The sequence below is a fragment of the Myodes glareolus genome, chromosome 8 (genome assembly GCF_982192425.1).
Source record: "Myodes glareolus chromosome 8, mMyoGla1.1, whole genome shotgun sequence".
Lineage (NCBI taxonomy): Eukaryota > Metazoa > Chordata > Mammalia > Rodentia > Cricetidae > Myodes > Myodes glareolus.
The window spans coordinates 62,551,153-62,577,983 of record NC_142033.1 but is presented as its reverse complement, the minus strand read 5'-3'; the positions used below and the strand labels follow the sequence as shown (position 1 = coordinate 62,577,983).

Here is a 26,831-nt window from a genome sequence, read left to right as displayed (position 1 = left end):
AAAGTAATAAATCATGGAGTTTCAATGTATGTTTTTCTTTCTCCAATCTAGGCATGAATTGGAAATTCTTCTCGCAAAGTGGGAATTAGTGCAGTTTATATACTGGAAAGGAATGAAAAGTATGCTTAAAATGGAAAGTATTATTATTATTGCTATAGTTATGTTGGGTGTTCGGCAGTCTTACTCATTATACAGACAAGCGTGGCCTCAAAGTTGTGACAATCCTCCTTGCCTCAGCCTCTCGAATGCCGGAGGTACAGGCATACACGGTCGTCTAAAATTATTCCTTATATTTAAATCATCACGGCCTCTACATGAGGATAATTTTAGTTTTAGTGTAGTGTGGGTATGAAAACAGTGACGGGTGAGAGAGAGAAAGAGAGAGAGAGAGAGAGAGAGAGAGAGAGAGAGAGAAGAGGAGGAAGTAGACAGAGACATACAGAGGGTGGGGAAGGGGAAAGTCTAGGAGAACCCCGCTAAAACTGACTTCAACACAGTCACCTTCCCCCCCTCCCCCAAGAACTGCACTGATGAATCTCTCTGAAAAACAGCCGACCTGGATGTGAGGCGGCTTCACAGCCACAGAACACTACGGTTACCCACAGCCGTTAGAGACGGAGACGTTTGAGAATCTGCATGCATGCAGCAGTAAAAGAAGGGATCCAGGCCCTGTCTGAGTTTTCACTCAGAGAAACGAGCCTTATATCGATGGCCTATTGTAGGATAGCTTAGGGTGTGGGCCCTTTCCTTAACCCCTAAAACCAGGTGATCATCCCTCAGCTCCCCCAGGGCTTCCTAGACCGACATCTGCCCAGTCCTGGGTTGGTACACTTGACCTGGAACAGCACCATCTGAAGCATTTTTCCATTTGACTTGTTTTTTCCTCCAAGTTGACTTTTTAAAGCAGCACTGAGACTGTTGCAGACCCAGAAAGTATACGGCAGGGGTCATGGATACCATGTGTTGCTAAGGCAGGGGTCATGTTGCCATGTGTTGCTAGGAGAGATATGAGCTCTCTACTAGGGCTTCACACTAGATGTGCTCCCTCTGGAGCAAATAAGAACACAAGGGCTGCAAGTGACATCCAGCTAAACCTCTGCATCATAATCCTATCTATGGCCAAATTACAAAGCACTCACATCCGTACCATCTGCACTCATGACCCTGCCCCTTGCTCACTCACCTGCCTCTGAGGCAGATTTTGCTGCAGCCTCTGAGACCTCTGTAGTCCTCTCAGTTCATGGACGTTGACTCTCAGCCCCACCTACATCACCTATTTAGAAATCCCTTCCGTGATGACGTAGTTGTCCTTCTTATTGTCCTTGGTCCATTCTACCTTCTCTGCCTAGTGAATGAAACTGTAAAAATGCCTGAGGTGTTGTTGTTTTGGCCCTTTAAAACCCGCCTTCTCTCCTAAAAGGCATCCTCTCCTGTGGATTCACAGAGGTCAGTGGTTCTGCAGGTCTTCTCAGACCTGGGTACCCGGTCCCCACGGCAGATCTGCTTCCGCAGGCAAGATTACAATGAACTGACGACCCGGCGCCCTACTCAACAATTGCCCTTCTCTCTTCCTCCACAGCTCTGCCACCATTTCTAATTAAATGTTCTTCTGAGATTCTTGGCTTATTTAACTCATATGGCAATTTTTTTGTTGTTGTTGAGAAAAGTTTTCAGTATTTCTGGGAAATTATTTTGTTGGGAACTGCAAAAGGAAGTAGAAAAAAACCATCTGAAGGTGTTACACAACTCAGTAAACTAACTTGCTATTTCAAGTTTCTTAAAAATAAGGCAAGGGACGTAGCAGATAATGGGATAAAGGAACATCAGACCTTTAATGATGACAGACTTCTGTGGGACGGTGGCCAGGCTAGGGTCCCCACACACCATATGTGTTACCCTATCTTCACAGCAAGACTGCGAGGTGAGTTCTGTTAGCATGCCTGTTTTATAGGCGAGTATGGCGAAGTGACATTGCTTGTCCAAGACCAGCTAGTAGATGCCAAAGCCAGAATTCACAACAGGCTGTCACTCTCCTGTCTTCTAAGGACATCAGAGATCCCTGAGTCTTGGCTCCCCAACAATAGCTATCAAGCTTTGCCCCCCTCCTTTTCCACCATGACCTACTGAACAACTAGGCAGCTAGACCTACTTCCTTCTCCACACTGTGTCTACAACCAAGTCACTCCAAGTAGAACTGTCATTCCCCGGCATGCCTACAGTCAGGAGATGCTAATTTCTGCAGTGCTTGCCGTCTTGGCTTCCTCGAGCTGTTCTCATAGGCTGACCCTATGTCATGCCAGCATGTCATCACACACGTGTATGTTCATCTCCTAAGTTAAACTGCAATTGCCAGAGCACAGGAGCGCCGAGCTACTACCTTCTCTATACATGTCTGTACCCTGGACCGGTACAAGGCACCTGTTCTAAACCAACCCACCAGCTGATTTACAGTGCACTAGAGTGAATTCGAGGTCTGAGTTTGGTTACCATTGGCAAAGGGGGCTTTAAAGATGCATTAGGTGATTAAAACGCAGGTTAAATAACTGACACGAAGAGAAATGCCACCTCCTCAACTGAATCCAAAACTGCTTCTCATCTCATCAGCACTGAACCTTCTCCAAAGCAGGAACAGCACTGCGTCATTTCTGAGCGGAACTCGTGATCTGTGCGGACAGAGAGGGACCTCAGTGCTTGGCTGCCGACTGGGATGCCAGCATTCTTAATCCATGACAGTCACTCCCATTAGTCCCTTCCTTTCTTCACTACAAAGGCAGCTGTTGGTTGGAGAGAGTCTGGTCTGGAAAATAATTTTAAATGATGCTCTCGTGTATCAAGTTCGGATTCAGCTAGAGAAAATAACTTAAAGAAAGCTTCCAAAGCACAGATCTCATCCTATAGCCTTTTTTTTTCTACTTCCTTTCACAGCTCCTAACAAAACAGTTTCTCAGAAATACTGAAAACTCTTAGCAAGAGAAAAAACCTGTCATATGTGTTAATTAGAGAAGTGAAGAATCCCACGTTTACCTAGAACTGTGGTAGAGCCGTGGAAGAAGAGAGAAACTTGATGTTGAGCAGGAAGCTGGGCTGAAGTTTTATAGCTCCACGTAGAAGCGGGGGTTGAGTCTTGTAGCTGTCTACTTCAATATGCAATCGTGAAGCATTATTAACATCTCACAAACTAGCACAACTGATACAAGCCCATCGCTTATTCCATCTCATAGGCAAACTCGAAAACTGCGTGATGCTGAACAAGAGAAAGATCGGACACTGCTTAAGACCATCATAAAGGTTTGGAAAGAGATAAAGTCACTGCGAGAATTCCAGAGGTTTACAAACACACCGCTGAAGCTGGTCTTGAGAAAGTAAGACTTCTCCGATATCGGTTTATTGGGCTGTAACATACATCAAGAAAGATGGGCAGTGCATAGACATAGTTTAAAACCTACCAGCAAACAGCAGCAGCCATGTACCTGCGTCCTGGGCTGAGCACTGCAGGGACCCGACAGTCACTGTGCATCTCCCCAGCAGCAGTAACAGCTGTTGGGACTTCTGCGCTCATCATGTGCATAACCCCTAAGAACGCACACTCTAATATTGCTTGTCTTTCACTTTTATAGAACCAATGTATAAATAGAGTTACTCCTCTGTGTTTTGTGTATTTCAGTGATTGACAGTGTGTAGCTATCGTTTTGTTTATAAAACTGAGGAGATGGCTCAGTCAAGAGCCATGAAGACCTGAGTTCAGATCCCTAGCACCCATGGCAAAAGTCAGGCATGCTTGCATGAGTCTGGAATTCTACGCTTGGAGTGGGGATGGGGGCACAGATGGATTCCAGAAGATCCTAGCCAGCCAGTCTAGCCAACTGGTGAGGATTGAGTTCAGGAAGAGAGGCTGTCTCAAATGATAAGGCAGAGAGCAATAGTGGAAGATGCTAACTATCTGTTTCTGGCTTCCAGATGTGTACCCATGCCACTCATGCGCACGTGCGTGCACGCACACCCACACACCTTCGCTGTATACATTTTCAGACTTCCCTCTTAGTGTGCTTGCACCTAGGTTTCCAGAAATGTCCCTGGAAGGGACACTGTTGAGTCCTAGAGGACACATTTCTCCACTTGATATTCTTATTCCAAATGCATTCCAGAGGAGTGTTATTGCTTCGTGCCTTTCCCGGTGTTCCTGTCACCGGGTTGGGGGTCAAACATCTGTTGGTATAATCTCAGTTTCCCTGACTGCTCCTAAGGGTGGGCCTTTTGTGAATTAGCCATATTTATACCCTGTCTGTGAGATTCGATCGAGTGTAATGGCCGTAGATGCCTTATCTATGTTCTCCTTTACCTATTTGTGATTTGCGAATTCACTTAAAGGGAAAAAGTTGACCAGAAAGTGGACGAGGAAGCATATGAAGCAGAAATTCAAGCTGAGATCCGCGAACTGCTGGAAGAGCACACGGAAGAATACACAAAGAAGATGGGGGAGTACAAAGCATTGCACCAGCAGTGGAAGGCCTGGAGAAGGGCCCAGGTTCGTAAAACATCACCCTGGAGTAGGGCTGCCTAGGGAGGCCTGAGACAGGAGGAGAGAAGCTAGACCAGCAGGCCACATGGGGGTCTCCTACTGGCTCTTCTGTCTCTCTCTTACCCCCTTCCTGGGGGGGGGGCAAAAGGGATTGACTGGTTAATACGTTTATTCAAAAACCCACCCCAACCCTGTGCTGTGCACAGACGCCATATTGACAGTAATGTTTATATCAGTAGCGGACATGCTAAGTGTGTCCTTTCCGTGCGGCCACTTGGAATGGAGGGTGTTGAGGCCCCTGCTGAAGGCTCTGAGGATGTTGTCTCAGAAGCCTTGGCCTGTGAGGTGTTCTGTGCTTTCTCCTTTTGGTGGGAAAATTGAGGCACAGGGACTTTCGGATGGAGACAGCCAGGGTGGGGCTGCCCAGGTACCCGTTCTGAGCACCGCACTCCTGAAGAGCAGTCCTGGAGACTGTTTGGAAGCCAGGTCACCTCTTACCCAACAGAGGGCCAAAAAGAAGAAAAAGAAGCAAACAGCCGAAGGGCCCACTGAGGAGGAGGAGGTCGAGGAACCCTTTCCCGAGGAGGAGGTCGAGAAGCCCATCCCCCCAGAGCTCACTGACCCCGCTGTCATAGAGGAGGAGGTGCGGGAGAGAGTAGCCCACAGCAGGAGGAGGCCAGGGGAGCCCACCCTGGTTCCGGAGTTGAGCCTGGCAGGGAATGTGACCCCCAATGACCAGTGTCCCAGGTAAGACTATATTCTAACCATACATGATATTGGAATGTACCAAGTACATACATGTTCTAACCATTGATGACACTGGAGCATATTCACATGTACCCACGCACACACATCAGCACATGGTAAGGCAAGTATATAATGTATATATACATGTATATAATGTGACCACATGACACCTATGAACAGAGGACTCATGCCCCCGTACATAGGCATAAGGTGGCCACGTGAAACTGCTGATGTATGCCTACTTAGGTGATTTCCTAGGGTTCTCCCACCTTTACACCACACTTGTCACTCAGGAGCACTTGTATGGAGAACCCCAATGCAAGTCAATGCCTGGCCTCCATAGTAGCTGACTGTACCCATGCCCCTTCCTGCTAGCACAAATGCTGAGGTGTCTCTTGGCTTCTTGACGCCATGTCTGGATATGAACTGTGGGGATATAAAGCATTAAAACTGATACTCCATGTAATGCTGAAAAGAGAATTTCCGTTAGGGACAAAGAAACATTCTGGGGGGTGTAGAACTGGCTGCTGCACATGGGTGTATTTAACATGAGCCCTGCCTCAAAAAAATAAATAAACAAAAGTAAAAAACAATTAAAATAATAAATGTTGTTTTACATATTTAAACACAATAACATTTCATTGATATAATACCACCTCCAAACCTTCTGTGTTTTACTTTAATATTCTAACTTTTCACTTTTGTCAATAGGCTGGAACTGCTAATGTCTAGTGGTTTTTAGCGCTATCTCTGCAAATGCATACAATTAGAGGCTACACTTGAAAGGTGTGGTCTGCTGACCATCTTCCTGGTTCCAGGGCTCTGATGCTTCGGCTCTCTCCAGGGGCCAGAACACACTGCTTTGTGATTCTGTAAAATAAGACCTTCTTTGTGAAAACATAAAGGATAAGTTTAGGCCAGGAAAGGGACCTCGCCTGACTGCTAAAATGTGCTACGACTCTCTGTGTAAAACCTGTTAGCTTTGCTCATGACTGTTACTTGTAGCTTAACTCCTTTAGGAAAAGATTTTCTTGTTGTTTATGTGTCTACATGTGTATGCCACGAGTGTGGGTTCTGTGGGGGTCAGAAGAGGGTATCGGATGGGCTTCCCTAGAGCCGGGGTTATGGGCATTATGAGCTGCTTGACTTGGGTGGGTGCTGGCAACCAAACTCAGCCCTGAGAAGAGCAGAAAACACTCCTGCCCACTGAGCCATCTCTCCAGCCCTGAATTAATTCTATTGAAAAAGGAGTTATGTTTACTTAAGATTTTGTTTTATATGCAAACATAAGTCTCATTTAAGAAAATTGAGGAAGCTGTGGCTCAGCAGGGACTGAACTCTGACTTTGCTGGCTCCCCCCTCCCCCGCCATGCCGTTTTCAGTTCCTGTCAATGATTTCCCCATTAGTTCCCTGCTACAACATTTGATTGTAGTAAGCTCCTCAAGACCTGTCCTCGTCTGGGTCAAATAGGGGCTGACGTGACCAACAGAGTTGCCACCATTTCTCTTGTCAGGTTCAGTATCCACTTAACAAATGTGTGGTGATCCTTAGTAAATTAACAATAACCACAGCTGTGAATGGTCTCCCTTTCCAGGGCAGAAGTCTCGAGAAGGGAAGATGTCCGGAGGCGCTCTGTGTACTTAAAGGTGGTTTTCAACCGCAAGGAGGTGTCCAGGACCGTTAGCCGGCCACTAGGGGCAGATTTCCGAGTTCATTTTGGACAGATTTTCAATTTGCAAATATTCAACTGGCCAGAGAGCTTAATGCTTCAGGTATGTCTCTTAACTATAATCCCTGCCCCAAAGATTTGTGGCTGAAGATATAACACGGTTTTAAATCATCTATGGGACCCTTACTTATCAATTCTCTTCGGAAAGTCAGTGAAAACAGGTCACCACCCTCGCTGTCTACAAAGGCTGGTAGGGTGACCACTGGGACCAGAGAGCTCCGAACTTGATTTTCTGAAGAAATATTTCAATATGACCATCTGCTACTGTCTCCTAGATAATGCTAGATCTTATCATATTGATAATTTTAATTATCATGCTGCTGTATCCCAGGAAACAGGAGGGACTCAGAATCAGGCTGTCCAACAGCCTGGTCACAAAAGGAGTTTACGAATGACACACTGAAGGCCAGGGCAGCCCAGCACAAACCCTAATAATGAAGACCGATACCTGAGAGACGCTCTATTGCCACTGCGGCTGGCTGAGTCTCTTCTCGGGTTCCAGGTCTATGAAACTATTGGTCACAGTGGTACCACCTTGCTAGCTGAAGTCTTCCTGCCTATCCCTGAGACTACCCTTGTCACGGGAAGGGCCCCCATCGAAGAGGTGGAGTTCAGCAGTGACCAGCATGTGACCCTCGACCATGAGGGCGTCGGAAGCGGTGAGCAAACCTAACTGTTCTCAGTAGCTCATGGGTGTCATTGTCAAATCTGAATGTATCTTTTGTCACTTCCCAGAGAGTTATCAATTATCACCAAATACTAATAAAATTGCTATCAAAACCTCAAAAGAAGCCAGGGATAGTGACTCACACCTGTGACCCTAGCACTCAGGAGGCTAAGGCAGGGGGATTGTCAAAGTTTAAAGTACAGAATAAGACACTGTCTCAAAAAGCGGGGTGGGGGATGTCAACAAGACAGCTCAGCAGGTAAACGCACTTTGTGCCAAGCCTGAGGGTCTGAGTGTAATCTCCAGGACTCACATGGGAGTTCTTTTCAGTCCTTAACACATGTTCATAAGATAGAGGATTGCTTGCCAAGTCATTTCTTTACAAAAAAAAAAAAAAATGACTGCACTGCTATGAAGTATTTTACAATATGGACTAAAAAGCTTTAATGTGATCTTTGATGCCTTAATCCCACTTGTAATAATCTTTTGTAAAGAAAAAAATCTGAAATGAAAATGAAGCATTGTGCACGAAAAGATAAACCACAGTTAGACAGATGTCTAAGGCTATAAAAGATACCAACTTTAATCATTATGTAGAGATTATTCCTTAGTGTTCTTAATTCTAAATTCTAAATAAGATGTATGATGGACCTTCTGGCTCCCTCCAGCATGTTTCTCCGCTTCCTTTTAACCTGCATGATGACCTTCTTCTTTCCCTGCTGGACTCCTCCAAAGCCATCAGCTCCCCGGGACTGTATCTACCCACTGCAATTCATTACTGCTTTACCTGCCACTTGCTGTATTTTCCAGCCCTAGAAATTGTTTGTTTTCCGATCATCCTGGCCAGTTCTAGATGCTTCTTCCTTTCATTGGACTCTCAATCATTTCTTTTTCACTCATTTATTCTTTCCCATTTACTTTATGTAAACATACTAAAAGTTCTAAATGTGTTTAATATTTTAGCACACACCTTTAATCCCACTGCTCAGGAGTCTGGGGCAGACAGATCTCCTGAGAATTCCAGATCAGCCGGGTCTACATAGCAAATTTCAGGACAGCTAGAGCCACATATGGAGACCTTGTTCCTCCACCCAAGTTTTTCCTCACAATATTCTCTCTGATCATTCTAACATCAATCTCCATATTTACTGACCTAATTCTGTTGCTTCTCATTCATGATGGCTCCTTCTCTCATTTGTCTGGTGACTTTAAAAGCTTTACTTCATATCCGAAATTTCAACTTGAGAATTCTTCAAGGCTCCAATTCTAAAAATTTGGAGACTTAGTCATGGCAAGCTACATGACTTCGGGAGCCTTGTATCCTGTCTGAACGCCACCTTCCTCATTCATGAATGCACCCAGTGGTACCTCTACTGTGTGAAGATGAGGGTGGCACAGGGGGACAGTGCTACTGGTTTATGTTAACAGTAGTAAGGACATTCCAGATGAAGACGCCACGGTGCTTACAAACTTTTCTTTCCTGTCGTTAATTAAATATAACTAGATAGACGGATTTTATCATTAATTTCCAACTTGTGGGCGTCATCACAGCGAAGTTTTATGGTAGCCACAGCAGTTTAACTCTTTGTTTGCCTGTGGCTTGCCAAGTCTTCAGAAGTCCGGAAGTGGCCTCACTTCCTTTCTTCAGAGGCATTCTACAGAAAGTATTTGTTTATTTGTTTGAGACATGGTCTCTCTATATAGGCCTGGAACTTGATGTATAGATCAGTTTGACCTAAAACTCAGTGATCCAACCTGCCCTATATGCCTGGCCAGAAAGCATTCCTTTTTTAAAAAATAATTATTTTATTTATTTATATTTTTTGTGCATGAGTGCTCTTGCATGTATACCTACATGCCAGAAAAGGGTATCAGATCTTATTGTGGATGGTTGTGAGTCACCATGTGGTTGCTGGGAATTGAACTCCGGACCTCTGGAAGAGTAGCCAGTGCTCTTAACCACTGAGTCATTCTCCAGTCCACAGAAAGTGTTTCTAATCAGGCTTCCTTGGCCACAACTTGAAAAAGTCCACACCCCTGCCCCTTACAGCACACACTTCATATCTATCCATATCTATCTAGTATATTCTTCTTTGGTGTACACTGCTCACCAGCATGCTAAACATTTATCTCATTTACTAGCTCCATTATACACACTCAGACATAAACATCACAAGAACAGGGCTCATCTTAAAAAAAAAAAAAGACCTCACACAAGCTCATTTCTTTTGATTTGTTTAAATTTGTTTCTTCACTGCTAAGCTCAGCCTGAAACAAAATAGGAACTCATGTAAATGTCTTAAATAAATGAACAAATTTCCCTTATACGTAAAAGCTACAGTTCAGAGAAGGTTAAGTAAGTTTTCAGAGTTCTTACAGTTGTGAAATGGCAGAACCAGGATACTGCATATCCATGATCTTCAGGCTAGCACACTGTGGAGACTCTACTCTCAGCTGTTAGCGAGAGCTTGGTCTGTGGAGCTTTGCCTGAAAAGGTCTAGTGATGCGGCCTTGGCTCACACACTGCTCCGACCACCCCAGCCCCAAGTTCCATCTCTCTACCATCAGCCCTCTTGCCAGGCCTGCACTCCCTCCCTTCTAAGCGTCGCCCTGTGGACCTTGATCTTCCCCCAGGAGTGCCCTTCTCCTTCGAAGCTGATGGCAGCAATCAGCTGACTCTCATGACCTCAGGGAAAGTGTCCCACAGTGTGGCATGGGCCATTGGAGAAAACGGGATTCCTCTGATTCCTCCACTGTCACAGCAGAACATGGGATTCCGAAGGTAACGTGGCTAGAATGAACTGGTGGCCAGTGTTAGCACGGTTATTATAACACGGAGTGGGGATCTTGGGATGTCATGCTCGTTCCTTTTATTTCCAGCAGCCTGTATTTTCATGGTACTTTTAGCTTTCTTAAGAGAAAACTTAGAACACAAATCACCTGACATATATAGGATGGCCATTGGTGTCAGATACAGCTCACACACACACACACACGAGCAAAATAATATACCTCCATCATAGAGAAGATGCTTTTTCTTTTTCTTTCTTTTTTAAAAATATTTATTTATTTATTATGTATACAATATTCTGTCTACATGTATGCCTGCAGGCCAGAAGAGGGCACCAGATCTCATTACAGATGGTTGTGAGTCACCATGTGGTTGCTGAGAATTGAACTCAGTACCTTTGGAAGAGCAGGCAATGTTCTTAACCGCTGAGCCATCTCTCCAGCCCAAGAAGACGCTATTTCAAATGACTTAACATATGAAAATTCAGGATGAATTTTGCTTTGTCCCCATCATTCCCAATAGATCCCCATACCAACTTGCCAGAAGTAAATGCATCTCTGTGGCAAGTCAAGAACACTTCTGATGGAGACCCGGCTGTGCCCGGCAGCTAGGCATTTTCTGATCTTGACACTGGAATTTAGTGCTGATGACAGCCCCTAAGCTAAGACTTTGGCCCCTCCTGCAGTAAAGTGGGGAATGGGCAAGCCAAGCGTGATAAATCCCCAACTCAGCCATGCTGAGCATGGGTCTCCTTTGTGTTCTGTGTCCAAAGCTGCTGTCCTAGTGGCCTGGGAGGTGAGGCAGCGGGGTTCCCTGGACCACAGGGGCCAGGATGGGAAATGAGGAGCCCTTCACTGCATGGGTAAATGTGGTATTGAGTCACTCTGGCACTCCTTCTATTCCTACTTCTTTATTGCCTTACAACATATAATAATTAAGAGAAGAAAGTGGCCAGCGTCTCTGTAGTAGGCTTCCTCTCGTAGAAGGTTCTGGCTGCTGTGAGCAGTGTTACTTATGCTCAACTAAAGCTCCCGACTGTTTCTCCTGTTTGTTTTTTTGCTGTTTCTCCAGTGCTTTGAAGAGGGCAGATGCCATCTCATCCATTGGCACATCAGGACTGACGGACATGAAGAAGTTGGCCAAGTGGGCAGCAGAGTCCAAGCTTGACCCCAATGACCCCAACAATGCCCCTTTGATGCAGCTGATCTCGGTAACATGGTCAGAGATGCATAAACCACTTCTCAATTCTAAAATACCCTCCCTGCCCCTGGCATGCATTTTCTTCTACAGCTGTCTGGAAAGCTGTTCAAGAACTCAAGAGCTGTCGATTACAGGTTTAAATTTTAGCGTTGCCCCTTCCCCGGCTGTGAGACACAGTTGAGCATCAATGTTCTAAACCTTGTGTGGCCCTCACAGTGGATGGGGAGGGTACAAGCTGATATGCATCAACTCTTAGATGGGCACACAATCCGCATCCAGTAGATAGAATTAGCTTATTTTGTTACTGTCTCTGCAGCCTCTGAGAAGTCCCCATTGAATGGTTCTATTTCTCGACTACACAGAGGAAACTGACTTTAGACTCGGAGCGGCTTGCTCACAGCCTCACAGATAATAACCAGATCCCAGAGTGCATGCTCGTCTTCTAATGCCTTCAGTAGTGATGGGGTAGTTTAGGAGCTCTGTCTACAGCCATGTGACCCTGAACACACGCAACTCAGCTTTCTTCAGATCAGATACAGGGGGTTTAACTGTATCAAAACAACTGTGAACAAGTGGGTGTCTTATAGGGTGACCGTCAAACACATGCTCATTGTCATGGCTTTTCAGATGGATAATTACAAGTGTTCTGAAACTTTCATTTTCATCCAAGTTTCAAGACAAACCATATTATTCAGTTTTTGTTCCTTACAACGGTTCCTTCTGATATGATGCTGCTTAGTACAGAGAATAGTCACATCAGAAAGAAGAGCCCAGGCCACCTCCAGTGCGGCATAGTTCACAGAGCGCTTTTACGTCATGTCTTACCAACTATCTCAAAATCACCAATAGATATACTTGTCCATCACATCCTTTTGTTTTTTTTACCCGTTGATTTGTCCACAGAAAAACAAAGCACAGGGGTTTCCTTCCAACTGGTCTCTCTTTAGGGGCCAAGAGTTTCCCTAGCATACCATCAGGGTCCCCTTTGCCATCCTATGACCCCAGAAAGTCCCTGCTCATTGCCATGTTCTTCCTAGCAGGAGGTCACAGCTGGTAAAGCACCAAGCTAGAGGCTAGCAGTACCTGAAGGGAACGGAGTCACTCCGTCAGCTTCGCCGTGGTGTCCAGGAGCTGTTCTTGCTGGGCTCTAGAAGTCGGCTGACCCATGCCAATCTCTGGCTCAGTCGCAATAACCAAGGCCATGAGATGCTGTTCAGACAGGAGACCACGATGATCTCTTCACGGTGGGGGGTGAATGAAGCCAGCTGACAAGGAGCCTTGCGCTACACAACTGCGTACAGGGATTTAACACACACACACACACACACACACACACACACATTGTTAACACATCGAGTCATCTTATTCCTAGGATGCACCTGGTCAAGGCACTGCAACCTGGCATGAAGCTCTCCCTTTTCACTTTGCATGTTTTCATAACAGATACCTAAAGTGAAATTAATTTCTATTCTTTTGGAAAAATGATTTATGATGATTAAAAAATAAAATCCACTAAAGTATATGGAGTAGCACTTGCTTGCTGCCATTATTTTAATGTAATTTATCTTTCAATTCTGTTGGTCACAAACTGTTTGGCACCCCCAAAGCTGAGTCAGAGCCAATTTCTTCAGAAAGTATCTGCCCGATAACTGGAACTATGTGCTTTCTTGCTCTTGTAGGTTGCTACCAGTGGAGAATCCTATGTCCCCAGCTTCTTCCGACTGGAACAGCTGCAGCAGGAATTCAACTTCACCTCGGAGGAGGAATTAAATAGATCCAAACGGTTCCGGCTTCTCCGTCTTAGAAGCCAAGAGGTGCCAGAATTCCGGAATTATAAACAAATCCCAGTATATGACCGAGAAATTATGGAAAAGGTATTCCAGGTAAGAAATTATCCAAAGAAGCCGGACAGTAGTGGCACATGCCTGTAATCCCAGAATTTGGGAGGCACAGGCAGGCGAATCTCTGTGAGTTTGAGGTCAGCCTGGTGTACAAAGTGAGTTCCAGGACAGCCAGCGCTACACAGAGAAACCCTATCTCGAAAAACAAAAAAGAAAAGAAAAAGGCAATTGCCAAAGAGGTTAATGAACTCTGCTATGGTTTTGAGCATGCTGCTGGATATGTTCCCTGTCACTGTTCCCAGCGATGCTGGTTTCTCTACTTTAGCAGAATTAGAACTGTAAGGTTGAAAAATAACTTCTGAGCTGATATTGCCTTAGTCAAGGATTCAGCTCCATCTGGGTAGGGTAAGTCCATGGTAAGCACACTCTAGGACACAGTGGCAAAGCATGGGAGAACAAGCATAGGAGGATTTGAATGTCTAGGGCAAGAAGGAAGCCAGCGACCAGGAACTGCATCTCAGGGCAGGAGAGGATCAAAGGCTTGGCAGAGCAGAGACAGGAGGGACCCAGTTGCCCTTGAAGAACTATGGAGAATGGAATGTGTTGATGGTGCGGGCCAGCAGGAGGCAGACAAGTCTGCGTGAGAGGAGGCCAGTGGAGTTCTAGAAATTACTGTGATTTTTCATGCAGGAACTATTCATGCCAATTTTTTTTAGTTACTTGGATTTCCTGGAATTAATCTGAACCCACTATTGAACTTCTTCAGTCACAGACTGCAGTTAATTAGATAATGAAATTTTCTAAAAGTGTAAGAATAGGATGGAGAGATAGGTCAAGTTCAAGTGCCAGCACTCAACATCCATAACTCCGGTTTCAAGGGATCTGATACTTTCTTCTGAACTACATGAACACTAAGCACACATGGTGCATATATGTACATACATAGAAACAAAATATTTATACATATGAAATTTAAAAAATCTAAAAAATAATTTTTAAGATTAAAAAGAAAATTATGTGGAATGTATCTGTGCCTCAAGTCCTCCCAGACGCAAGGGCACTTATCCGTCCTGTCTGGGCTTCCGGTATAGTGGCTTCCTTCCCATTTGCAGATAGGCTTCTCCAGTTGACCACATGATCACCAGTATCATCTCAACAGAGACAGAGATGCCCTCCTCTCCCAGGCCCAAAACTCTTGAAGAACATCTATCTCTTAATCACTGAATCTAGGTTAAAAGGCACTGCTGGGCATTCAGCTATCATAGAGAATTGCATACGAAGTAGAATGTGGTAGAACACAGGGGTACCACACTGTTTTATCCATAGTTAAAAGAATCGGTCTGAGCAGATGGAAACTGAAAGAATCTATTGCTATCATCCAAGTAGTTGACCCAAGTCATCTGTAGCTAGATGCCATGTGACTACAGTATGGTTTTCATAAAAGTTTTTCACTATTTTCATAATTGTTTAACTTAACACTGTTGTGTCAAAACGTGAGTAGGACTTGACCAAGTTATGTGGTGAACTTAATAGCACCTGAGTTATAACAGCTTCCTCTGCTTCTTCCATGGAGTCCTTTCCTTCCTCTGTGAACATTTTAACTAAATAGTGTACAGGCATTCCAACCAACTGACTCAGAATCCTGTGTACTGCCTCTGCACCAAGGCCAGGAGGAGGGTGGAAGGGACATTTAGAACCATGATTTATGGCCTAAGCCACATGTGATAAATAGTTCCCCGACCCTGAGAAAAACATTAGAGAACATTTTAAAAGTCATGACATTATGATGTCCTTTTAACTTTAGGACTATGAGAAACGGTTACGAGACAGAAATGTGATTGAAACCAAGGACCACCTGGACGCCCACAGGGCCACAGTAGCCAAGTACCTTCAGCAGGTAAGGAAAAAAAAAACAATTAAAACCATCTTCACAGGGGGAAAAAGCCGGGATTTTAAGATGAGGGTGTTTCTGCTTTTATAAATGCTTGTGGCATCTTACGCAAGCCACGTAGTCTCTCCAAGCTTGTTTGCTCACACACATAAATAACAGATTGACAATTACATTTACCTTTATATGAAACCACTAAGATATGCCAGGATTTATACTGCTGACTGTCATAAACAGGACACGATTACAAGGGAGCCCATTTCTTTTGTTTGTTTCGTTTGGTTTTTGTTTGCTTTGGTTTTTGTTTATTTGTTTGTGTTTCGACCAACTAGGATTTCTCTGTAGCTTTGGAGCCTGTCATGGAACTCACTCTGTAGACCAGCGTGACCTTGAACTCACAGAGATCCACCTGCCTCTGCCTCCCAAATGCTGGGATTAAAGGTGTGCGTGTTCCGAGTTCTGTTTTTCCTTATTACATCTTTGTTGCGCTGAATTATGATAAACATTGTAAGAGAAGCAAGAGTTTTTAATTCACATCTGAACTGCCCTTATACACTAGAAAACTAAAAACTAGTTAAAACAGCCTTTTGTTTATTCTTTCCTTTTTTTCCTTTTAACCATCTTTTAAAAATTGCTTATATAAAATGTCATCATAACTATAACACATTATTCCTATCTATCTACTCTATGACTTATGTACAAAAAATAATGATCAATTGATGGCAATTAAGAGGTCCCTTATTTAAATTAGAATGTTGTTCTGTAAAAGTAACATTGCTATACCACTGAAACTCCAGGTGAGCCATTCTGAATAGGGGAGAGCCAAAAGAATCTGTTCTCAATTGTACATGCTTCAAGACTGATTCTATTCTTTTGTATTTACTGTTAGTGTATTCTTTCAGCAAAATATTGCTATCTTACAGTCAGAACCTTTTCAGTCTCCTAAAAATATAACAGTGAACAAAATGAAAGCAAGCAAAAGCCAATTTCTCAGACTATGCCCTTTCAGTTTGATGGGGGAAGCTGGAGAGTTTGCAGCACTAGAAAGCTGATGGAGATGGGATGTGGGGAGGGGACTGTGTGACATCAGATCACTCAACAGAAGGGAGCCGGTGATGTTCACACAACATGACCACCTTCAGTAACGCTGATGTCTTTCCCCAGGTTAGAGAATCAGTGGTAAATCGCTTCCTAACTGCAAAACACCATTTCCTTCTTACTGATTTGGTAGTAGAAGAAGAAGTCCCCAATATCAGGTAAAAATAATCAAACAAAGCTACTACTATAGCTGGCTATGTTTTATCTTATTCCATTACACGGGAGATGTATGTAAGGTTTTGTCATTGTTGCCATTACACAGTAATGACAATGTTAGTTGAGGGATTTATATCGGGGAAAAGCATCCTAGGGACATTCCATCATTTTCCAGTAGAGCCCACCCCATCTTTCTCTACTGCCAAATCCACCTCAGTAGCCCTCGTCATTTCCCATTGCAGCTAAGCTAACCCTGACAGCATCCCCACCTGCCCGTCCTTCCTGCTTTTCTAGTCTCTTGATACCAGGCTTCTCCATCCATCTCCCACAGTGGAGGTGACTGAGACCACAGCCTCTGAGGCTCCAGGATCACAGGAGACAGCCTGGTCCTGCCACAGAGCTGAGGTGTGTGCTTGGTGAGAGTAGAAAAATGGATGTTTATATTCATTGATTCCCTGTTGGGCTAATCTCCAGAGAGTCCCAGTCAGGAGTGGGTGCATGGAAGTGAAGAGATAACTTCCTGTAAGGATGGTCTTATGGGGGACCTTCATTTCATGACCTCCTCAGTGGTCAGTCATCTGGCCTTGTCTAAAGAGTATTTTGGGGGACTGAAGAGATGGCTAGAAGTCTAGCGCACTTAAAGCTCTTTCAGGAGAGCCAAGTTAGGTTTCCTGCATCCACGCTGGGTTCTTAATAACTTCCTATAAGGCCAGCTGCAGGATACCTCTTCTGGCCTCCATGGGAACAAGTCCATACCCCCCACACACACACACAGACACACACGTTAAACACAATTAAAAATAAAATAAATCTGCAAGGCTCATTTCCTATGCATGCACTACCTCCCCCCATCAAGCCAAGAAAGAAGACATGGTACTATCTGTGGTGGCTCCCTGCAACTCCATCCATGTACAAAAGACAACAGGGACTCCATGAATCTTGCCAAACCGCTCGTCTAGCCATTTGTTGACTATGTTTAGACATGAAAGCTGCAGTCAGAACAGATGATGGTGTTCATGCTGTGTTTCTCTTTCTTTTCTTTCTTTTTGTTTCTGCTTTACTTTCTGCATTAAGTTCTGAAGGCTCGGGGTATGTTCATTCTTTTTCTTTAATTTTAGTTTGTTCTTGGCTTTAAATTAAAATGCTTCCACTTCTAATAGTCTCAGTCGACAATATGGCCCTAGGCTGGTTGCTAAGGAGGCATCAGTGTGTCACAAGAGCAGTCAGGCTGGGGGGAGAAAGCACTGACAAGAGAGGAGACGTGCCATGTCAGGATGCCCAGTAAAGCTCTCAGGCCCCCATCTCTGGGCTAGGTAGGTGTCCCAGCAGAGTGACTAGAACATGGGCTGAGTCTAAACCCTAATTCTCTTCCTACACTAAGCAGTTTTCAGCAATCGAGCCACCTGCCAGAGTCTTTGGTTTTTTTTTTTTTTATCTGAAAAGTATGGTAAATATTGCAGTTGTAAAGATGAGAAGTCTTTTGTGTAAGGTTTCTAGCACTTTGGCTAATATGGAAGCCATTTATACGTGGTACCAACCTATCTTGTCTAAGATGCTAGAGACCAATCTGAGATGCCCCTGGAATCCCCTCGGGATTCTGTGTGAGAGACACCAGTCATGCATGCTCAGACAGCAGCTGCAGGGCCTTCATCCTCAGCCAGTGAATGTCCCTTATGAAGAAGGCTCAGGCACAAATCCGCCGAGCCAGGTCATTACTTAGCAGAAAAACAAAGAATCTAGACACTGCAGCCACGGCTGGCTGGGTCCTGTGGGTAAGGGCATTGTCATGAATCAGCTTCTCAGCACATGGTAGACCTGTTTTCCCATTCTGTTCCTCACATAACTCTGTTTACAGGCAATGCATATAGCATAGCCTCTCAGAGAAAGGCAAATGAGCGTCATTTCTTCCCGGCACGTTTCTACTTCCTTCACCTCCAGCATAACCTCTCTATCCTGATCACTGCCATCCCAACACTTACTCATCTTAGGGCACCTAGTAAGTGTGGGACAAGTGCCCGGGCGCTGCGCACCTTCCTCGCTAACCCTCTTTACCACGTGACAATGCTAGTACTCCCATTTTACACATGAGGAAACAGACTCATAGAGGTGAAATACTTTGTCACAAGGCAAAGAGTAGAGCCAGGATTCACACTCAAGTCTGAATAGTCTCAGAGAGCAAGAAGCACTATCTAGAAACTTCCCAAGGAGGCCACATGCACTGTCAGGTGAATGGATCTGGCTAACGGTGCTCCCCGGGCTCAGAGGCAGGGCCCCTTCCAGCAGACGGAGCTAGCTGTCTGGAGAAGGTGGCGAGGCTAGCCTGAGGGAGGGTAAAGCTGCAGCTTGGCAAGGGGAGGGTGGAGAGCACAGGGCATGCTTGAGGAGCTGGCAACAAGGCAGAGAGCAAGGCGGGAGATGCAGATGGGGGTGGGCGAGAGAGTGGGCGGCCTTAGTTTGCTTCCACTCATGAGTGGGAGGTTGAAAAATATTAATAAAGCATGCCGTGGGAATCTCTTCCTGCCCCACCTGGCTTCATAGAATTTTTAGAATCTATCCACCCTCCTTCAAAGGAGTGTCCAGGGGTCTCTGAGAGACCTCGAAGCCGAGTTTAAGAGACCAAGTAATAACTTTCTAGACCTTTCTTTTCTACTGAGTCCTAATCCTGTTCTATAATCGTTAGCATTTTGGGCCTCAGCCTTTTCAAGCTGGCAGAACAAAAGCGACCGCTGAGGCCACGGAGGAAAGGTCGGAAGAAGGTGACAACCCAAAACCTGTCCGATGGAGACATAAAGCTGCTGGTGAACATCATCCGGGCTTATGACATTCCTGTGAGGAAGCCCATAGTGAGGTGAGCACCCAGAACAGCCTCACAAGGGGGTGTGCAGAACCCAAGGCAGCCTGGACTTTGCATTTTATTGCAGTGGGACACAAACATTCTTTGGCTGAAGCCCCGCCCCTGCTGCTTGGAAGTAATAGAGTCAGTTTAGACTCAAAGATAGGGGTGTTGGGAGCATCCTGCAGAACACAAGGCCAAGTGGCGCAGCTGAGCTACATGACAAACTGTGGGGGTCCAGATGGTTTCCTGAGTCCTCAGTGTCTCTCCCGCTTGCTTCCCTCTGCATTTGCTTCACTTTTCTCATGTGATGGAAGTGGTCCCACCCACTGCGCATCACCTCAGGAGAGAAGCTGGGTGCTTACTGGGCTCAGATGCTGAGAACTGATGGTCTGGCCACCTGCAGCACAGGGTCCAAGAAATGGGCATTGGGGAAACGGAGAGAACATGACTATCACAGGGTCCAGTCTGAGCTTCTTACAGACCTAGAAGGATAAAGAAGTGAAATTCTTTTTGTGGGTGCCCTTGTTGCTGCAGTGGACAAAAGTTGAACTTGACCCTCCTCCATGCACAGTACCATAGTAGGCGCGTTCACATCCATCATTTCATTTAGCTTCTTATCACTAACCCTACCTCTGTTTTACCATGCAGAAAACAAGCAAAGATGGTGTACATGGCCTGGCCCAGGTCATCCAGCACTATCAGACTCCAGAATGCCAAGATAGCTTGTGGCACCTTCTTTTCTGTCTAGATTCTTCCTCTCTCCACCCCTCTGTCTTCTCACCCCATTATTTTGCGCTAATTTTCTTTTCGTATTTTCTGTGCATGGATGAATGCTTGGTATTGAACATGTGTATATGTGTGCATGCACCTTTACGCTTGTGTGCAGAGGTCAGAGGAGGACATCAGGTGTCCTGTTCTATCACGCTCTACCTTAGTCCTCTGAGATAGGGCCCCACTGAATAGAGAGCAAGACTGGTGGCTAGCTAGCCCCCAGTTGTTCTCCTGTCTCCCCCTCCCAAAGTGCTGCAGTTACAAGTGTTTGTACGAACACACCCAGATTTTTATATGGGTGCTGAAGCAAGAGCCATTACCCACTGACATCTCTTCAGCTCCCGCCCTTTTCCTTTACTAATTCTTCATCCTACTGCAAAACATCTATTGATACAGTGAAAGAGAACCATGAGATGGAGTCAGGACTCTGCTGCAGAGAGGGACTGGGCTTCACGTGACTCAAGCACCTTTGGGAGTGGAGGAGGGGGAAAGTTGTCCTTTCTCTGCTCTGAGAGAGACATGCAGGCCTGGGAAGGGAAGTTGGGGAACGACTTGGTAATCACAAGGTGCCCCAGGATGGACCAGCACACACTCAAAGCCTTCTAGATGTCAGCAGGCGGAGAGACGACGGCCACTCTGCGATCAGCGGCACCATCACAGAACTCATCTCAGTCGGCACTTTCTTGTCACTGACTCCTTTTGTGCCTTTCCCTCCTAGCAAGTTCCAGCAGCCATCGAGATCTTCAAGGACTTTCACTGAAAAGCAAACTGCTGCCCCCAACACGCACAGCCCAGTGCACAGCACTGACTACCCCCTTGGCCAGGTGAGAGAACAAGGCTGGCTTTCTGCTTTGAATCCTGACCTGAATGTCTTCAAGATTTGCCTTTAAGGGCCTTGGTTATAATTCAGTTGGTGTAGCGCTTGTGTAGCGTTCCCAAGGCCCTAGGTCAGATCCATGGTATAAGCTGAGTGTGGTACTGTTTATAGTTTTTGCACTGAGAAGGGAGAAACAAGAGGATCAGAAGTTCAAGATCAGGGGCTAGAGAGATAGGCTCAGTAGTTAAGCCCACGTGGCTGCTTCTTTGTAGGTCCTAGGTACTAGTCCTCTCCTGGAAACTCACAGATGTCTGTAATTCCAGTTCCAAGGAATGGGATGCCCTCTTCTGGTTGGCCTCTGCGGGCACCAGGCATACCTGTGGTACAGACAAATACCCACGCACAGAAACTAAAAATGAATATGCAGGCATTATGGCATATGCCTTTAATCCTAGCACTCAGGAGGCAGAGACAGGTGGATTTTGTTTCAAGGTCACCCTGGTCTACATAAGGAGTTCAAGGCCAGCCAGAAAAACCCTACCTCAAAATGTTAGAAACAAAGAATAATCTTGGTGTAGCACAAAGAAATATACAAATTGGAAATAGTCCAGCAAGGCAATTTTTTTTGCAAAGTGAGTGCACCAGAACCCAGACGCAGCTAGGGAGCACACCGAGGCAGAATGTCCATCTGGCTTTCATTCGAACACAGGTGGTGACTGGGTCTTAACCCCACTCATTGGCTTTCAAAATCGGCTAGTTTTACAAGAATCACAGTGGAAATGAAGGAAAAGGGAAGGGTCCAGCCCCAGGCCATCAAATCCCAGGAACGCAGATGAGGGGTGACTTCCTGCAAACACAGGTTTTACCAGGTGGTAGGGGGATTAAAGAGGGGGGAGATGTGGATATATTTAAAAACAAAGTTCTAAGTCATCCTCAGCTCCATAGTGAGTTTAAGACCAGCTTAGTCTGAATGAGACACCAGCCTCCCCCTAAAATGGCTGGAGCACTAGGGACATCAGAGGAGAAACTCACCTCTGGGAATTTACAACTGCAGGGGAACTCTGGGACTCAGTCAGAGGTGGGAAGCAGACCAGGCCTTGGCCAGTGCAGTTTAATTGTGCATGTATCTTCTTTTCTATTTAAACCTACCCTCACCTCAAGATGACAAAGATGGACTGGGAGGAGGTCACTGGATCTCTTCGTCCCTCATCCCTGTGTGGCACTGAACAAATCTCCATTATCTCCTTCTTACCAAAAGAAAAATAAAGAAAGAGAGAAAGAATTACCCACAAATTCTTGAGCAGAATTCCTATTTCATTTTCTTCCGAAAAATATTATTTAATAAGCATGTTCTCCTTTGCCTACGATAGAAAATAGTCACGTGTCTGATAATCATAGCTCCTCCATCAAGAACAAAATAACTAACCATTACACACTTGAAATTTGTTCGACATTCAGGTCTTAGTCCGTCCTTTTGTGGAAGTCTCTTTTCAAAGAACAATCTGCCACACAACCACAGCTGAAGGACCAAATCCCAGCTGGAACGAAGAACTTGAGCTTCCATTCAGGTAAATGGAACACTCTTCTGTAAGGAGCTGAGTGGCTGCAGTGAGAGAAAGCATCCTGGTTGGGGGAATGGGGCCAGACCCTGCCTCTCAGTGCCCACAGCTGGCTCTGCTCTGGGAGTGAGGTTGCAGGGTAGTGGCACATGCTTTTAACCCCAGCACTCGGGAGGCAGAGGCAGGTGGGTCTCTGTGAGTTCAAAGCCAGCCTGGTCTACATTGAAAGTTCCAGGTCAGCCAGAGCCATACAGTAAGAATCTGTCTCAAGAAAAACCAAACAAAAAGAGTAAAATCATGGTTGCTGTTGGAACAATCTACTTTCCTTCAGTTTCTGACTTCCTATAGGCCAAAGGCTTTTATTAGTTTAGTATGCGAAATGACCTAAAGTAACCTTCAACTTTCATGAAGAAGAAATGAAAACCCTTAGAGGAAAGATGGTTTAAAGGCTTAGGTGGTAGGTGTCATATGTATTCATTCTCTGTCCTTGTGCAAGGATGAAAGACAAATTAGGGGAGAAATTAGAAGTAATAAAGTCAAAAGAGGGAACAGTCACCTCTACTGTACATAAAACAAGGAAAAGATCAGAAACCGGAAAGCAGATGAAGGTTCACAATCCATGTGGCACCCCAGTTTCAAGCCCTGCTGTAGAGGGACACGTTTACACAGGTATGGCTGGGTCCTCGTGACCAAGACCCAGAAAAGGATTCTCACCTTTATATTGTTTGGCTTCATGTGAGAGAGTGAGGAGTAGCAGGTGTCTTTCTTCCAGCCATATTCTAGCAGGAAGTTTGTGACTGGAGGTGATCCCTCTGGATGGAGCACCTTTGGAGCCCAGGTGCTTAGAAAGGCCATAACTCTGGTGTTGGCTCTAGCCATCCACAGGCCCTGGCAGGCCAGTTCCTTGCAAGGTGTACCATGGAGTTTGGGGAATACAGTATTGACCAGTACAAGCCAGTAGAGTGTTTGGATCCACAGAGCCCAAAGTTCAGAACCAGTTCCATTGGAGTGTGTAATAAAAATGTATGTTCTAGGGGCTAGAGAGATGGCTTAAAGGGTAAGAGCATTGGCTGCTCTTCCAGAAGACCTTGGTTCAGTTTCCAGCACCCACACGACAGTTCACAACTGTCTGTAAGTCAAGGGATGCAATACCTTCACACAGACATACATGCCAGGCAAAACTCCAACACATGTTAAGGAAAGAAAGGAAGGAAGGAAGGAGGAAGGAAGGAAGGAAGGAAGGAAGGAAGGAAGGAAGGAAGGAAGGAAGGAAGGAAGGAAGGAAGGAAAGAAGGAAGGAAAACAAAATAGGAAAATGTGTATTCTGTGTCCTTGTTAAGAGATCCTCGGACAAAACAACTCTCCGTGCTCCCACTGGGCATTCCCCATGCTCTGACATTGAGTGTTCATAGACTCTGTTTTGCCTGTTTTCATGGTCTCTGTTCATGCGTTGTCTCACAGGGCCCCTAACGGGGACTACAGCACGGCCAGCTTACAGTCAGTGAAGGACGATGTGTACATTAACGTTTTTGATGAAGTGCTCTATGATATCCTAGAGGTAGGTTTTCAGCCTTACAGGAGTCCTCTGAACCTGTGTTCCCTTCATATCCTCTACTGCTCTCTGTCCCAAGCACAAGCGAAAGTGGGGAAAGGAGACAAACTTAAACATCGGAACCTAAACCACATGTTTTTTGTTAAAATCTTGCTACTTTCCTACCAGCAAATTAATTACATGGGGACCTCAGGAAAAGGTTCAGGAGGTAAAATGTCCACTGTGCAAGCACCGGGATGTAAGTTTGGAGCCCTAGTACACATGTAAAAGCTGAGTGGGAAGGTACGCACCTGCTTGAGGGTAGAGGATCCCTGGAGCTTACTGTTGGACTAGTCTAGTCAGAACAGGAAGCTCCCAGTCAGTGAGCGACCCAGACTCAAAGAATAAGGTGGAGAAGCAAGTATGCCAAATATATTGGCATCGATTTCTGGTATCCATATGCATAGCATAGTCAAGAACACCCATACAAACATGTTGTGGGATATTACTTTAACTAGACAAAGATGTGTTACATTTGTTTGTGCTGCACTGGTTTAATTACGTAAAGATGTATTGCTTTGACTGCTTAGTGCACCTCATTGGTCTAATCAAATGCTCAACAGCCAATAGATAGGCAGTAGAAAGATAGGTGGGGCTGGAGGGTAGAGAAGTAGGAGGAGGAAGCTAGGCTTGGAGGAGAGAAGAGAAAAGAAGGAAGAAAGAAAGGGAGATGCCCAGAGCCAGCCAGCCACACAGCCACCAGCCAGTCAGACACAGAGTAGGGCATACAGAAAAAAAGAAAGATTAAAAATCCCCAAGGCAATGTAAATGAAGAGAAACAGGTAAAATTAAGTTATAAGAGTCAGTGGGACAAGCATAAGATAAAGGCCAAGCATTCATAACTAATAAGTTTCTGTGTCATGCTTTGGGAGCTGGTTGGTGGCCCCAAAGAAAGCCTGCTACACATACCTGTTCACATGCATACACACACACACACACATATACACACACACACACATTCACACACACACACACAGAGAGAGAGAGAGAGAGAGAGAGAGAGAGAGACAGATACAGATACAGAGACACAGACATAAATGCTTAAAGTTCTTAAATAATTCTTACTTCTCATGCTTCCTTTAGGATGACCGTGAACGAGGAAGTGGAATCTATACCCGTATCGAGAGACACTGGTTAGGATGTGTGAAAATCCCATTTAGTACTATCTATTTCCAAGCAAGGGTAAGTAACAAAAGTCAGAATTACATGCGCCTAGGAAACATCTCTATCCATTCTTCCTAGCAAACACTCAAAACTGTGGGGGAAATGTATGTGTGCAGCGTTTGGAAAAATAACTCCATCAAGTCACTGATCTTCCATTACCCTTGCGTGAGATAGTCATTACTCCTGTTCTTCTGAGCTAAGAGCTAATGCACGACTACTTGAATCTCAGACTTTTAAAACATTTAAACAGAACTAAAGACTATGGGACAAAGTGAGATTTGTCAGAATGACAAAAGATGAGTGGATGGGTGCCTGAAAGTAACCTGAAAACAAGGGCAGTTCATAGCCCATTTTACCCAGTGCATTTATCAATATTTCTGAAAGTGTGCACTCTTTAAAACATGAACAATCATTAATGCAGGCATGCCTGACAAAGACACCCTTTTGTAGACATAACAGTTCAGCTGAATAAATCCATGAGGTTGGCAATTCTTTTATAACCTCGTAATTCTACTGAGGTGGTTGAAGACCCTGGAATCTGTTAAGTGTCCCAGCATGAAATCTATGGCAATAGGCAACTGTGTGCTACTGTGATTGCTACACAGGGCAGATGCAGCAGAGACCAGAGGGTTTCCAGCAAAAGACCCAAAGCAAACCTCTATTCTACAAGGCTCAGATTGGCTGTGAAGCGTGGACTGGAATTACAATCTTTCTTAAGCCAAAGGGACAGTCTCCCGCTATAATGATGTGCTTACCATGAGAATCATATTCCCCCACTTAATAGATTTTTAAAAGAAATAATTAATGAGCATATCATCTCACAAGTGAAACTGCCTGTAATGTCTGACAGTTATTGAACCTCAGGTTTGGAGGTTATTTAGAAATTATTACACCGAATGAATGGCCTAATGTGTGGACCTCCTTTGCTTTGTGGTGGCAATGTGCATGCTCTTTCTTACAGCTCACGCTGCAGGAACTTACGCCCTCTGGAGGCGTGTTTGTTATGTACAGACTACAGCTAAAAAACACAGCTATTCAGCAGAGAAAGATGACACAAGAGGAAGCAAAACAATAGACCCCTTAGCAGGGCAATTATCTAGACTATGGCAAATACACATTACTGAAGACAAGCAGAAAATGCTAAGACATTAGTGAAAGAAACAAGGTATGTGTAAGCGTATACCGATGGCAAAGTCAGAGATGACATTAGACCTAAGCCTTGAAACATAGGTAAGATTTTGAAAGGCAGGGAAGGAAAGATGGGCAATCAGAAAAGAGGAAGGCTGCCAGCCAATGAGTATGCACCACATGCCAGACATTGCTTAGTCCCTCATGGCTCTTAGCACATTGCCTGCTCACCACAGCCCTACAATCAGGTCCTGTTATGCTCTCCTTCTTACAAAGCAGGCATCTGAAATACTGGGAGTTCAAGACAAGATCTGAACCCAGGAAGCGT

At 45.1% G+C, this 26,831-nt stretch overlaps 1 protein-coding gene across 4 annotated transcripts in view; it reads left to right on the top strand.

The window, feature by feature from the left end:
• Positions 1–26,831, top strand: part of Cc2d2a (coiled-coil and C2 domain containing 2A) — a 76,048-nt gene that overhangs the window by 35,330 nt on the left and 13,887 nt on the right. For all 4 annotated transcript variants that reach the window (XM_087909061.1, XM_048415033.3, XM_087909060.1 and 1 more), the window contains 15 exons: positions 3,222–3,362; positions 4,369–4,525; positions 5,025–5,266; positions 6,862–7,039; positions 7,499–7,655; positions 10,298–10,445; positions 11,526–11,664; positions 13,334–13,537; positions 15,300–15,392; positions 16,548–16,639; positions 19,318–19,485; positions 20,963–21,068; positions 22,520–22,629; positions 24,082–24,178; positions 25,295–25,393. In XM_087909061.1, coding sequence (XP_087765187.1) covers positions 3,222–3,362; positions 4,369–4,525; positions 5,025–5,266; positions 6,862–7,039; positions 7,499–7,655; positions 10,298–10,445; positions 11,526–11,664; positions 13,334–13,537; positions 15,300–15,392; positions 16,548–16,639; positions 19,318–19,485; positions 20,963–21,068; positions 22,520–22,629; positions 24,082–24,178; positions 25,295–25,393 — 2,131 coding nt within the window. The remainder of the gene's footprint in view (positions 1–3,221; positions 3,363–4,368; positions 4,526–5,024; positions 5,267–6,861; positions 7,040–7,498; positions 7,656–10,297; positions 10,446–11,525; positions 11,665–13,333; positions 13,538–15,299; positions 15,393–16,547; positions 16,640–19,317; positions 19,486–20,962; positions 21,069–22,519; positions 22,630–24,081; positions 24,179–25,294; positions 25,394–26,831) is intronic.